We start from the raw sequence: 14,913 nt of genomic DNA on the forward strand, positions 1-14,913 counted from the left end.
GCGAGACTCCATCTCAAAAAAAAAAGGAAAAAAAAAAAAAAAAAGAAATCCAGATCGCCAAAAGTCAACAAAATTTTATCCACCTTACAGCAACTTGCAGACAACTCATCCATAGCTCTGTTCACATTTTTATTATTTTACATTTTATTATAAAATTGAATATGCACATATGTCTATCCATACGCGTAAGTGGTTAAGCAAAAGTTTCTTTCTGATGATTATCCAGAGGGGTAATTCTTCAAAGGGGAAACCCAACATATAAGAAAAAGCCCATGACAGAAGGGGCCAACCGTTAAGTGCTTATTCAAAGCGTAAGAGAGAGGCTCTTCAGATAGTAGCTGCTCCTTCCTCACCCTTCCCTGTGAGGAATGATCAAGTGTTTTACATATTCATTTCAACCTTTTTTTTTTTGTTTGAAGAAATTACATTTTTGCCATCGCACTGTACAGAAGAGTTGTATTTGCACATATATAGCCACACGGATATATCGCCATACCTTCACGTGGTTGTCTAATGATAAATCGGAAAAATCCACCCCAAAGGGAGTGCTTCCTTTTAAGTAATTTTTCCTCTTCATCGTCAGATGACTTCACAAAAACGTGATTATGAGCTTGTTTCTAAGCGTACAAGCATAGGAGGGGAGCATTAATCGGTGCACAGCGCATATGTACATACCTATAAATCTGCAACGTTTCGTGATTGTCCCCGCCCCCCTAACTTCTCTCATAACTGCATTTTTTTAGGTGCAAATGTGACTACATATATAGGCGTGCTCTTACCTCCATGTTTAAGTTTCGACTATATTGCGTGCATGTGGCCTTTACCGAATAAGGCGGAAGATACACTTTAAATGAAGCCTCGCTTATTTTATCAAAACGTTGTAGTTTTCTTCAACAGTGTTGTGTACCTTTCGATGATCGTCCGCATGCTTTTCTACGTACGCCTTGCTCGTCGCTCCGCATAGTTGTTCCATGGTTAAATTGTTTCCATTTTTTTTTTATGAGGCGTACGCGCAGGCCCTAGTACGAATAAACGTGTAGCTATGTACAGGTGCTAATACGTGAGAGAAAAAAAAGGAAGAAACATAATTAACGTGATAGCTGACGGCAGAGAAGATTCCTGTCTTATAACAGAACGAACAAAAACAAGCCACCCATCAGGAGTAGAAGTGGACGTGGAAGCGGAAGAAGAAAGGGCGCCCTTTTTTGCCCCATTTTACAACCCACTTCTACACGTCGTACGTATGCCATTTCGTACAATGATAATTCCTTCCATTACAACAATTTCGAAATGACAAGTCGTCACATAATAAAAAACATTTCACGCACAAAACACAGAAGGAAAAGCAGAAACAGCATGTCAAAGGAAGCTTAACTCCCCTTCAGTACGAGCCATTTTGTGTAACACTGGAAAGGAATATTTTCACTGGGATCACACTTATGATGGAGGAAAAAAAAAAAAAAAAAAATTTTTAATATTAACAAAATATAATGATTAATAATACTAAGGAGAACACCGATCTGTGTACCCCTGAACAAGACAACTGGGTGCAATGTGATCGGTGTGAAAAATGGAGGAAGCTTCCCGCCTACATTGACATGAACAACTTGCCCAAAATATGGTACTGTAATTTGAATGTGGACCCTAGATATAATTCTTGCGATATAGAAGAGGAAGTATCTGCTTATAATTCAGATTGGGGCAAACATCTTCTTGCAGGGCACTTCAATGCTGGAAATGTTGCTAGTGAGCTGGAGAGGGGTTTACACTCAAACGGTGTTATTCTTACCGATGGACGCAGCAACATGGTTAGTGCCAGTCACCCCAGTGCTCGCGCTCATCATATCGAGGATCAGTATTCAGTGGGGGCAGAATCCTTCCACGCGAGTAGTTCCCACGGCGATGTTACTAAGGCGTATGATGAGGCCAACCCATTTGTGATCAAGGGATCCCACCATAGTAATGTTAACCGTAGTAGTGGTAACCAAGGCAGCAAAAACCACTACAGTGATGGCAAATCTTCCTCTTCTCTCCCCTCGAGGGAGTTTTTCATCCATGGACAAAAAACTCCCGCGGTGGCACTACCTAACAATGTTGCATTCGCGTTTGGCAGCTCTGAGGATGTGAGTGGTCCTAGGCGTGGAAGCAAAAATACACATATGGGAAGTAACTATAAATGTGTGGAAGGCCATCTCGGCATGCACACCACGGAGGTCAGCATAAACACGAAAGGGAAGCGCGAGAAAGAAGGCGGGATGTTACCGAAGAAGCCACTCAAGCGGAAAGAAGGGGGAAAGGGCAGTGGAAATCCAACGGGGAACAATGCAAATCGTGCCGTGACCACCCCCATCCCCAACCACGTTAATGCTAATAACAGTTATTTGAAGCAGGCTGAGGGGGAAGATGAACAGCGCACCCCCCACGGCGAGCCAGGAGAGGACATCCCAAATGTAGCCACCAAAAGTTGGAAGAAGAAAAATAAGGACACCAATAAGGTCACCAATAAGGGCACAAATAAGGGCACTAATAAGAAGGCCTATAAGAATGCTAATACGAATAGGCGGAACGACCTGCTAGCCCGACACAAACGAAGCAACAGTGATGGAGAGATATATGAGAACCAGAGACGGAAAGAGGAGTTTCCCCTACACAGGATGCATGTGAGCGACACGGATATGAACACAGCAGGCAACATAAAAAGGTACAAAAATTTTAAAAAGAAGGGAAGCAGCTGCGCCACCCCGTTTTATTCCTTTATGCACTCAATCGTTAACATGAATTTGAAAAACAAAAATAAGAAGCCTTTGGGGAAGGAAAAAAATAAAAAGAGGGGAGAAGAAGAAGCCCCGAGGGGAATTTCGACCGTCGAAGTGAAGGAGAAGACGGAAGGTAGCGATTCCAATGAGAACAGGGTTAAAGTGCCAACAGATAAAAAATATGCTAAGAAAAAGAAAGGAAAAAATGGCGATGCGGATCAGGGAGCAACCGGTGGCAACGTGGAGAGAAAAAAAACCCAGAAAAAAAAAAAAGACCCAGCGAATGGACAAGCGAATCTCCAGCTCAACAACCACCCACAGAGCGCTGTTAACTACAATAGGGAGGTGTCAAACGAGGGAGGCATCCTCCAGAATGATAACTGGGAGAAAGCGAATCACCGTTTTGCCAAAGGTGAAGAAGAAGCGGAAGAAATGGACCATCTAAACAATGGGGTTCTCTCCCACGCACACGTCGCGCAAGATTATATCACCGTGCCAAGCAAGCCCCTCGAATTAGGAAAGAATAACTCACCCAAGAAGGGACACCAAGATGTACCTTTTGGGAGTGTTCCTTCCAATGACCAAGCCACTTACGCATTCCCGACTGAACTGAACAGTGTCATCGTGGAAGATGCCCGTAACTCCACCGGGAGAGTAGATCCAAACAACAACAACAGCCAAACAGTGATCGAAACGAATAACACCTCCAACAATGTAGTTAATTGGGTCCAGTGTGAAAGCTGCAGAAAGTGGCGAAAAGTGGACGCACATATTGACATCAACCTGTTGCCAGACGAGTGGTATTGCTCTCTTAACTTCTGGAGCAAATACAACAACTGCAAAATGGAGGAGGAAGTATATATTGAGGAAAATCTGAACCCAGAATTAGAGCATAGCTTCGACAAACCAGAACAGGGGGTAGTTAAGGAGGGGGAAGTCATTCCCTCTATGGCAGGTCCAGAAGTAGACAAAAAGGGTAAGGGAAATGAGAAGAACCAGCTGAGCGAAGGAGCTAGGAAGAATGATCACCCAACAAAGGGGGGGGATGCTCTGCAATTCCAAGAAAGAACCGACCGCGCAGGGAAAACAAAATCAAGTAAAAAGAATCGAAATGGCAACAATGCGATGATTAGAAATAGTGATGTAATCAAAACGGGAGCAAAAAAAAACACCGTGTCGAGTAAGTCAAATAAAAAAGCAGACAAAGGAGACGATTCTTTCGAAGAACATGTGATAGGCAACAGGATGGATAACTTCCAAAGTGACATCTTCAGGGAATATGAACTTCTGGACACTCTAAGCGCTGACCAGTTTTATAACCCCCTCATTAAGGAGAGTTATCGCCTGCCAATGAACTGTGGAGATGTGAAAACTCCCCTTTTCAGGGCTAACGATGGAGAATACAACCCCTGCAACGATAGTGACATAATAATGGGCTATGGCAAAAGGACCGAGACTCAGGAGACGCAGGAGACTCAAGAAACGCAGGAAGAATTGTTTAATAGCTTGTCGCGCGTAACCTCGGGGTCGCATAAAATAGATACGCCAGTGCATTCAAAAAGGGGCAAATCTTATAAAAGTGAACTGCAACGAAGCAGTAGTTTCCTCGTGGGGAAGGAAAATGGCCTCCTCGAGGGGAATCGCTCAGCAGCGTACGACGCAGCAGCGAACCTCATTGAAGCCACCCTCCGTGAAGGAACATCACAAAGAGGAAGCAACCCCATGGACTTATTACAGGGTTCCAGAAAATTCCGGCATTCGCTAAACGACGGAAAATTAAGTTACTACGTAAACAACGCCAATATTTTTAAGATGTTTTACTCTTTGCCAAAATATGATTATCACTTGGATGTAAGGGACAGTACAGTCAATGAGGAGGTCTTTCCAGAGACCCATATGGAGAATCAAAACGCAGGCGAGAACACTTGCCATCCCTCTGTCCATCCCGGTGCCCATTTGTCGTATTACTCCTTCGTGTGCTCAAACCAACGGGAGGCGAAGAGGTGCAATTCGTTTGACGTGGGGGGCAGTACCAACGAAGTCACCACCACCGAGGCGAACATGAGGAACCTCGGGGAGCGAAACTACCTCTCCGACAGCGTCCTCCAAATAAGGAGACGCAAAAGCGAGTTCATAAAGAAGAATATCCAATACCGTTACGCAGATCGAGTGTCCAAACCGTGGAATTTTCTGCATCATGGGAGTGAAGATAATCACCAAGGCGGAACACCCCCTGAAGATTACTCTTCCCAGAGATACAGCTATTCTTATGCAGCCATCAAAAGTGAATTCAGATCCTCCTACCCTGGGGCACAACCTGCTCTCTATGGGAAAAAGATCGTGAGATACGTTTCGCCGCGGATGAGGAAGAATCATTATGTGAACCACTTGGACAGAGTGAACACCACCGTGGAGAGTTACCCAGGAGGCCATGAAGAGGACATTGCAGAAGGAAACGATCGTGAAAACCGCTGCCAGTACCGCTATGGTGATGATCACCCCAGGGAGTACACCAGCGATGACGCCGAGCTGTACGACATACTGGTGCAGAGATTGCAGAGCGATAAATACAAGGGAACTGTGATCAACAGAAACGTTGATCTTGGGCTTCCCTATGGAACGTATGGAAGGAGGGCAACAGACACTGACGCTCTGGTGGCGAACTATGATGACATCCACGAGCATAATAACACCGACGGGGGGATAATCAAGGGAAGTACCATCAACCCTAACGATGATGCACAAATGGGAAGCAATTTAGACGGGGAAAAGAGTCCCCAATTTAACTACTTCCATCACAGGTGGGCGAAGAAAAACAGAGGAGACAGCAATTATAATGCGATGAGCGTAACCAACCAACTTAATGAAGAGAAGGATGACATAATTCCGTCCCACTACCTTCGTTACAGTAAGGGTGACACAAAAGAGGAAGAGCTACAGGACGTGCAGAATTATCCTCTCTCCAGTATGAACAAGGACGCCCGTGTTGGTGTGATGGACCCCAGTTGCAGACCATTTAACCATTTCAAAACTTTACCGAATGGAGCGAAGAGGAATACCTTTTTGGGAAGATCAAGCATTTTCAAAGGAGAAGAAAAAGAATTCAGTCAATACACTAATGAGATGGACCTATTGAGCAATGCCTGTCCGCAGATATACACAAATCGAAGGACCGGAGATAACCTTTTGCCGCGACTATTAAAGAGCAAATCCTTGAGTAACCTTGAAAAAAGGCCATACTTCCATATGGATGCAAGTGAGCGCAACTTTCTTCCCATTAACAATAACAACAGGAGCATACCGAAGAGCAGTTCGTACAATAGAATAAACTCGGGTGACTATTTTGATCTGCATCGAGGAGGATTTTCCAGTGATTACTACATGGTGAAAAATGCCATGGGCAGTCAGATGGACAACTCCATGAGGTACATGTTCTTAAGTAATTATTACGCCAGATTGGGAAGTGAAAAAATCGATACTTCAATGGAAAGCCACATGAAAAATTTAAATTCGGATGATTATATGAAGATAAGAGAGTACCTCCGGAGGGGGAGAAGAGATCATATCACGCAAGGCGATTATTATTGTTTAAAAAATGGCAGTAAGGGGGAAGCACAAGAAGAACAAAAACAACAGAAGCAGCCGCAGCAACAACAAGGTCGTACCATTAAAGGGTCCATCTCCCCAAGTGATCATTCCTTTCTTAGGAGCAGCTATCTTGGTAGCCTCCCCAATGCATACTCGTTTGACAAACTGATGATGAAAATCCCCCGCAGTGAAGACATCGAGGAGAGCAACCGTAGCCACCCCAGTGAAGCTGAAATAGGAATGGGATTTACCAGCGTTGCCTACATGCCCACAGGAGCGAACACCACAGCGAATGAGAGTAAGCAGATGAAGAAGAACGGCCAAGCGAGACTGGAGAAAGGTGCCCACAAGAATTCTCTCCTCCTGGGCAGAAGCGACACGAAAAGTAGGACAACAGCCAAGTGCACCTCACACGGTAAGAGACCCCCAAACAGTAATGGGAGGAATGCCAAGATGAAGAGCAACGAAGTGGGCAGCGTCAGGGCCCAGCCAGTGAGCGTTACCACCAGAAGGAAAGCAATTGACAAGGGCACGGAGGAGAGAAAGAAGCAGGAAAAGCAGGATAAACAGGACAAGCCGGAGAAGCTAGATCAACCGGAGAAACCCAGCAAACAGGACGAGCACAACGAGTACATCACGTTCAGCATGGATTACAACGAAAATAAAAACATCATTAAGGAACTCATTCGAAATAGAAGCAACCTGCTAGTTGGTTCATCCCCCAGGGGCACTATATTGTCCGGGTCGTCCCACGTGGAACCGCTACTGCACGGCAGCACCACGAATAATAGCGAGTCCGTTGAAGGAGGACAAATAAAAACAACTATATTGAATGCCAGAAATTTGAAGAAGCACATCCTAAGCAACCGAGTAATCATATACTCCAAAGGACTAGCCCTCGCATACAATGTGGACGAAATTAATAAAAACAGCATTTTCTTTTACACCTTTGAAGAAAGCAACATCACCAGTAACTTAAATAATGGCACCTCTGTGAAGGATTTTCCCACGAGCATTGTGCCAAACCACAACGGAAACACCACCACCAACATTAACAGCAGTGCCAAGCACAAAAGAAGTTACGACGATTTTAATAAAGATACACAGAAACAAGCTGCAAACACCAACATATATTTCAATTATGCACACAATATCAATTTTAGTGAAAAAAAATGTACAGATAAGAGTAAAAACAAGAAAGTGACCACTTGTGTACTTAATTATAATTACCGGAAAATAATTGAGGAAGTTGGCGTCTTTAACGAGAGCATGAAGTTGCAAATACCTCAGTTGAAATATAAGTTTAAAAGGTATGTTAATGTTGAGGAGGATAAGAACGATGGGAAGAAGAACGACGAGAGTAATGCCGCGGAAGGAATATCACATCACACGGCAAGTGACCCGCATGCGGTGAATGCAAAGGTGCAGGGCGAAGCCATTCCTACCTCCTGCAGCAGTACCGGCATGAAAAAGAAGAAGGACAAGAAGAAGAAGGAGAAGAAAACATCCCTCCCAGACGGAGGTGACGAAGAGACAGATGCAGGAGAAGCCGCGGGAAGGGGCCACGACGTTGTGCACATAACGAACCACGCCGCGGGAGCGACCCTCTTGGGCAAAGGCCCCTTGGGCAATAACCAGCACGCGGCCAAGAAGAAAAAAACAGTGTTGAAGACGCCAAAGGAGGGACCCTCCATCGGATTGCCTCTAAAAGAAGAAAAGGGGTCGAAGATAGGCAAACCGTCCCCCCCACTTGGTAAGAATCCCTGTGGGCACGATTCCTTGAATGGGTTCCCCTCATTGGGCGAAAATCAGAATGCAGATCAAAGTAATCCCTGCGGGAATCCCGCTCCCCCCATACGGAATGGTAGCAATAATAGGAATGGCAAACATGAGGCACACCAACCGTGGGAGTCGTATGTGTCTCCTCAACACCGAGACGATGCTAACAGAGCAAATGGCCGGATCAACCCAGATGTTAAGGAAGACATCCCCGCTAGCCAATCCAAAGCGAACAAAAAAACGAGCAAAGGGGTGTTCAGGGAGAGGAGCTTGACCAATAGGGAAACAACTCAAAGTGACCAAAGTAGCAAACAAAAGAAATCAAATGAGAAGAACAAAAAAATGATGCCAAAAAGTGCACAAAATGGTATGGACGAAGAAACTCGCGTGGTCGAGAAGAATGACAACGGTGAGACGAATGAAACGGTTGCCATTTTGGATGAAGCTGAACACGATCCAAGGAAGAACCGCGATGTGGATGCCCCCCTTGGGAAAAATTCGAAGGAAAAAGGCGAGAAGAACAAAAAGGGCGCAGTGCGAGCAGCAGGAGGGCTGCCACAGGGCGAACACGAAAAGAAGGAGCAAAGTGGAGACGAGATTAAGATTAACCCCAGTGGGAAGGAAAATACAAAGGGTAGCAACGATGGTGGATGCCCCCCTTTTGACGAAGAAGAAGCGGAGGAAGCAGCGTATAATAACCCCCAGGGAGACACACACTACGAGGGCGACCATGCTGGTAAGAGGAAAGACAATTACAAAAGAAGCCAAGTCAACCAAATAAGTGATGTGAAAAAGGAACAACAGTCATATTGTTTGATCTCCGCTGCCGAATCGTCCAAACAGCACGATGAGGACAAGAGCGATTATGAAGTTGAACCAAACGAAGCACAGAAGAACGACTGTGGTCGTGAGGATGGTAGCAATTCTGCTGCGTTACTAGAAAACAAAGCCTCTGGTGATATGCTGGATGGAGAGAACAAAGCGGCGAGTGACCATCACCGAAACGTTTATTCAATGGAGGGAAACCCTGTTAGTCTAAAGAAGAAAAAGAAAAATGTAGATAAAGACACAGGTAATGTCGATGGAATTTCCCCCTCTGAAACTGACACACGCGTACCAATAAAAAGAAGGAAGACAGCCGATGAGAAGAATGAACGGTCAGATGAAAAGCATAAGAAAGAGGAGACTACTCCAACACACGAATTAGCAGCTGTCAAAAGGGACAGTAAGGAGAATGAGGAAGAAGAAGAAAAACAAGAAGAAGAAGAAGCAAAAGAAAACTGCCATTCAAAAGATTCAGACCAACGAAGCAGCCTTAAGAAGGAGGGGCACTCTTCAGACAGTGAAAACGTAAAGGGGGAAAATGACACCATGGGTATTCTGTCGAACCCATTGTTAACAGAGAAGCTTCTTCATCGTAGGAAGGCTCGCGCGAAAAGAATAATTTCGGACGACGATGAGGATGATGAATGCGAAGTGGATACCCAGAAGAGCCCCAATGGGCTAGAAGCAGCAGGGCCGCAACGGAATCCTCGAGAAAGGAATATGAATAATGAGGAAGTCGAAAAGGATACATCGTGCCATAAGGAGGCTAATAGGAGCCATCGCGAAGGGGTAATGTCACACGAGGAAAATAATCATCATGCTTATCGTGAGAAAGGTACTTGTCGCAATCGTAAAATAGATGAACAGCTAAAAGGTGATGGTGGAGCGAGTAGGAATGAACCAGAACAAGTGCTGCATCACCGGAATGAAACGGTCCCTCTACACAAGGAGAGGCATTCGCCGTATAGTCCTATCAGAATGGCCGATCGTTATGATGAAGAGACGCAAAAAGGAGACCAAAAGGAAGAGTACACAGCGATGATACCCAAGAGGATGCAAAAGGAACAGGACAACGAGTCGTCTGCGACAAACAAAAATGATGCATTCGAAGAGGGAGAAGCAAACGAATGGGTTCTTCACCCACACGAGCGTGGCGAAGGTGACCCCAAGGGTTACAGCAAGAAACCAAGAGTACACGACTATGAGCAGGATGGAGATGATACAAAACGGTGGGGGCACAGCACCAGGGAGAATTATGTAAAGGGTGGTTATGACCATAGTGAGGAGGGGCGAAATGAAGAGAGGCGAAGTGTGAACGGCCAGGACAGCCAAATTTCGCACTCCCCCTCCATCGATAGGTGCCATGATGAGCTCATCGGCAGGTACATGGGTAGGTACGGCGGCAGGTACAGCGGTAGGCCTATCGGTGGGCACGGCGATAGACACAGCGATGAGTACTTCCACAGATACAGAAATAAGTACAGCGATAAGTACGACAACACACACCTTGACCGGCCGGGAAAATTCGACCCGTACCCGAAGCAACACTCGGATATGTACGATCGCAGGGACAGAGACTACACGGGGTACAACGGGAATCCTCCGAGGCACGAAACATATAGAAAGTATGTGAACGACTACGATTACTATGGACGATTCGAAAAGCACAGTCGATACGGGGAGCACGACCTGGATGGAAAGCCGAACCGCTATGATAACCGAGAAGACAGATACGATCCAAGAAACGGAAGGATCGAAGAAAATTTGAGGAGGCATGAAAACGAAAAATTTAAAAACGTTAACTGTGATAAGAGGCATCATACTAACATGACCAGTCGCAACAGCAACCGCACCTCTCTTAACCGAAGCAGAAGCCATGCGGAAGATGCAGAGCGGGAGTCCCCAAATGGGAATTATAAAAGGGAAAGGGAGGAACGGGAACGACTCGAAGGAATAGCAGGCGAACAGAAAAATAACAACTACACAAGGTACGCAGAAAAAGAAAATCGGTACGACTATTTGGAGAGCGACTACAAAGGAGGCTACGTGGACAACGATAAGGATGACAGCTATTTTGGCAGAAGGATTAAACAGAGTAATCACAACTTTGAGAAGAATGAGCCCAAGCATTATGCGAGTGTCCACAGCGGATACGGAAGTCAGGGCGCCAAGTTTCAGCGGCATCGTGCCTACGATAGCGGCTACGATGGAGGCTACCATGACAACCACTACAGCCATCACAATCACCACGGCCGACACGAGCAGAGCGATCACCATGATCAATACAACCATCATTATCACCGCCAGGGCCCCCAGAACAATAAACTTGTTAACAGGAGCTACAGAAATTAGGGACGCCCGACGGGGTGGGCAAAGTAAGGACAAAGCCCGCTACGAGGACTCTACGAAATGGACTGAAAAAGGAAGAATACTTCTAAGCAACCCAAAAAGCTGTAAATACAGCGATGGTTGTGCCTAACTTTCCAAGGAAAAGTCTCATCATTATGGTTAAATGTAGTGTCGATTAAAGATCATCTTTGCGTCCTGTTGGTGGCCCTTTTGGCTAGGGCTGCGCGATGCAGATGGGAGGAAGGCGCCACGATTGGAAAGGATATAGGAATTCTCAACGGTGTTAATCTGCGTCGAGCCAAGCAGAAAAAGGAAAAGAAATTCAGCTCCACTATGATGAAGTATTAACTGAACGAACTGCGCGTTAAGCAGTGGCCAGAAAAAAGATACATGGATCATACGGGAGCGGGTAGCAGATAAAAAGTGTTGCTTTCGAATTGTGGGAACGGAAGAAAACAGGACTTTTTAATGGACCCGTTTACGAGCTTTGTAAGGGAGCTTTTCAGTGCACTTCTCCGAGAAGAGCTCTTTATAACAACTGAGCACAAACGTACCCAGTGTTGGGGGCGATCCAATAGCGGAACTTCACCTGCCAGCCGCGGCGCACACAAGTATATATATTATGTACGTTCGTGCCTACATCCAGGTGTGCCTCCCTTGGGTTTCTCTTTTTTGTTTTATTTTTACTTTCCCATTTTTATCATCTCACCCTTTATTTTGTCCATCCGCCGTGCTGCATTTTACTCAGTTTGGTTTAATTTGTTTCTTTCCTTTTTTTTCCTTTTTTTTCCTTTTTTTTTTTTCTTTGTCTGTATTTACCACTACTGAAGATGGTGAATAAAGGTTTGTGGATTCCCCGCATGGTGTGTGCGGTGTGGGGGCCCTGGAATTTTGCGATTTGGCATTCACTCTCGACCTCGACAATTAACCTTTTCTTTTAATTACGTGTATGCAAAAAGTGCGTACCATATTATTCATATGCTGTGTGTATATACATGTGTGTAATTAAAAATTTGACTCTTTCCCCTTCCCTTGTGCGTTTGTGTGTTTAATTCATGTACGTGCTGGGGCGAATGTCGATTTGTTTTCTCCTACAGCTTTTACGTCACGCACTTTATATGCCTATCATTATGTTCCAATTTTGCATTCGAATAAGCGTTCCTTTTTAAGAGAATAAAGAAAAAAAAAAAAAAAACATCGTACCGACGTACCAAAATTAACTTAAAAAAATTTGAAAATGCTGATGGGATAAGCAGTGTCTCGCATGTGCTCTACATACAGGTAAAGGCAGCACTTGGGATGTTGGGGACTGCTGTCTTCCCTTCGGTGTGGAGTCAACTTGTCACGTTAACCCCACGTGACTACGAGTGGCCTACTCCAATTGTTCACTGGATCCCCTGTTGGATGTTCTGAATGTAGTCGTACATAATCGTCGTTATGTTGTTGTACGCCTGGTGGATTTTGTTTATCATGAAAATGCTGGCGTCGTTGTCGCTTTTGTCCAATTTAAGGCGCTTCCTTCGATGGGGGTTGGGGGGAAAGACAACGATGTAGGCGGGGAGAGAGCAGTGATGGAGCGGCGTGCCGCGTCTAGTTACGCTCTCTCAGTGCCTTTTTGCATTTTCGCAATTTTGCACCTTTGTATATTTTCCTTTTTTTATTTTTTTTTTCCCGTGCGCTGGTTCCATTTCTCACCTCAACTTCTCCACCGTGTTGTACTTAAAGCAGTTGATATCCGAGTGGGACAGACTAAGAATGGAAGAAATCAACCAGTCGCTCTTTTCCCTCAGCAGAAGGTACCTACGCGGTGTATAAAAGACAGGGGGAAGAAGAAGAAAATACATTAATGTCCATCCTTGCATACGGAATGAATATAGCTGCACACGGAATCGGCCTCAAAACCAACGGGGGGAGCACCACGAGGGTGCACACGGAGGAGCTTTTTCCTTACCCCTTGACAACCAACTGAATGTAGGTAAAAATAAAATACTGCTTCTTCTGATTTTTCATGGTGAGGAGCATGATCATTTCTCTCGTTAACTTAAAGGGGGCCAGTTCGAAGTTTATCGAAATTCCTAAGACGAGGGGAAAGCAAAACAAACATGTTGAGCGTGCAATTGCGGACATGCAAATATGTAGTTTCCACATGCGCACACCTTGGGGCAGCACCCTGAAACAAGGAAAAGGCAGCCCCTTCACACACGCAACTAGCTCCCCTACCCGGGTAAATATTCAAGATGTAACCAAAGTCAATGTGGATAATATTTCCGTAATCGTCGAAGAGTAAGTTGCCGTTGTGCCTGTCCTTCACTTGCAAAACAAAGGACAGAAGGGAGTAGGCAGCCAAGGAGCAGATAAAATTTTTCAAAGCATAGATATAAGTGTTGATATGTGAAAATTTCAGGTGGTAAAACTTTATTATGTTCTTATACTTTCTTCCTATTTCATGTCTGCTTTTTGTATTTGCTAACACTTCAATAACTGCCCCGAAATTTTCTAATTTTTTTTTTTTTTTTTTCTTTCTTTTTTTTCTGGATGTTTCTACTCCTTTGGATTTCCCGCTAATGTGTTCGGGTATGTATGGAATTATGCTTCGCTCAAGGTTCTCCTTTTGCGAGACGTCCCTGCTATGCCTCATCTCTTGTTGCTCTCCCTTCCCAGGGTCATTTCGTCTGACTGCAGAGCGTAGCTCTTCCCTCATCAGAGGGGTTTTTCCATCACCGCCGTTGCAGCTGCCTCGCGGGTCGGTACTGTTTTTAGAGAGGTCCTCTGTATTTCCGTCCTCCATGGAGGGCTCCCTTTTACTCGCGTTTCGTCCGACGCGATCTTTTTTGCTCACTTCCCCTTTGGCTTCCTCCTCGGTTTGCTCCTTCCTCTTCCTGAAGAGGCGGAAGGAGAATGAGAATTTGCGGCCACTCCGCGTTTTTGCTTCATCCACCCCGTCCCCCCTGCTGGCGGCGCACTTGCTATTGCGGTCCCCCTCCCCTCCCTTGACATGGACGTTGCTATACTTATTTGTCACGATGTTGTAAGGAAATAAATTATAAGACGATTTATAGTCACTTAGGATGTGGATGAAAATGTGAATAATCTGTATGACCAGTTTGTCCTGCCTGACATCATCATTAACTTTGTATATGTACGAAACGTCTTCCCAATTTTGGCTCATTTTGGGAGGGGTCAAAAGGGCACTGTGTAGGGAAGGGAAGGCACAATTCCTGTTACCTTCGATGTCTCCTTCTGGCAACTTCCCGCTTCTCTTTATACAATCAGTGCTGGCATGTTCGTACGTGCGTACACTCTTGTTGTATCCCTCACTGTATAAGTAATAAGAATGTGGCCTTTTTTCGGAACCACTCCTTGTTTGTTCCTGCAGTGTATGTGTTCCAAGGGGGACGTCTCCTTCGCTGACGAACAGACTTCGATCGTTCTTCTTCAAGGGAGCGCCATCCCCGCCGCCATTGGAAGTTGCCATTCTGACGTTGGGAAGAGACCACATGCGGTGGTGCGTCCGTTTTTTGCTCACATGGTCCGTTGGCATGGTCTTCTTTGCGTGATGGCCTGGAAGACTTCCAACTGTTGTCCTGCTCATCGCAGAACTCATTAGAAGTTTATC

General features: G+C 45.3%; 2 protein-coding genes across 2 annotated transcripts in view; one reads left to right on the forward strand and one right to left on the reverse strand.

The window, feature by feature from the left end:
• Positions 1-1,490: 1,490 nt before the first annotated feature.
• C922_04520 (hypothetical protein) lies at positions 1,491-11,300 on the forward strand (the record flags this gene model as incomplete). Its single annotated transcript, XM_008820103.1, has 1 exon — positions 1,491-11,300. The coding sequence occupies one exon, from the start codon at positions 1,491-1,493 to the stop codon at positions 11,298-11,300; it is 9,810 nt and encodes a 3,269-aa protein (XP_008818325.1).
• Positions 11,301-12,682: 1,382 nt separating this feature from the next.
• The window catches only part of C922_04521 (hypothetical protein), a gene marked incomplete at both ends in the record, with an annotated part of 14,012 nt that continues 11,781 nt past the window's right edge, over positions 12,683-14,913 (reverse strand). The window contains 5 exons of the mRNA XM_008820104.1: positions 12,683-12,815; positions 12,993-13,097; positions 13,249-13,372; positions 13,518-13,902; positions 13,975-14,896. Of these exons, the coding sequence (XP_008818326.1) occupies positions 12,683-12,815; positions 12,993-13,097; positions 13,249-13,372; positions 13,518-13,902; positions 13,975-14,896 (1,669 nt within the window). The remainder of the gene's footprint in view (positions 12,816-12,992; positions 13,098-13,248; positions 13,373-13,517; positions 13,903-13,974; positions 14,897-14,913) is intronic.

The sequence above is a fragment of the Plasmodium inui genome (genome assembly GCF_000524495.1).
Source record: "Plasmodium inui San Antonio 1 unplaced genomic scaffold supercont1.24, whole genome shotgun sequence".
Taxonomy (NCBI): domain Eukaryota; phylum Apicomplexa; class Aconoidasida; order Haemosporida; family Plasmodiidae; genus Plasmodium; species Plasmodium inui.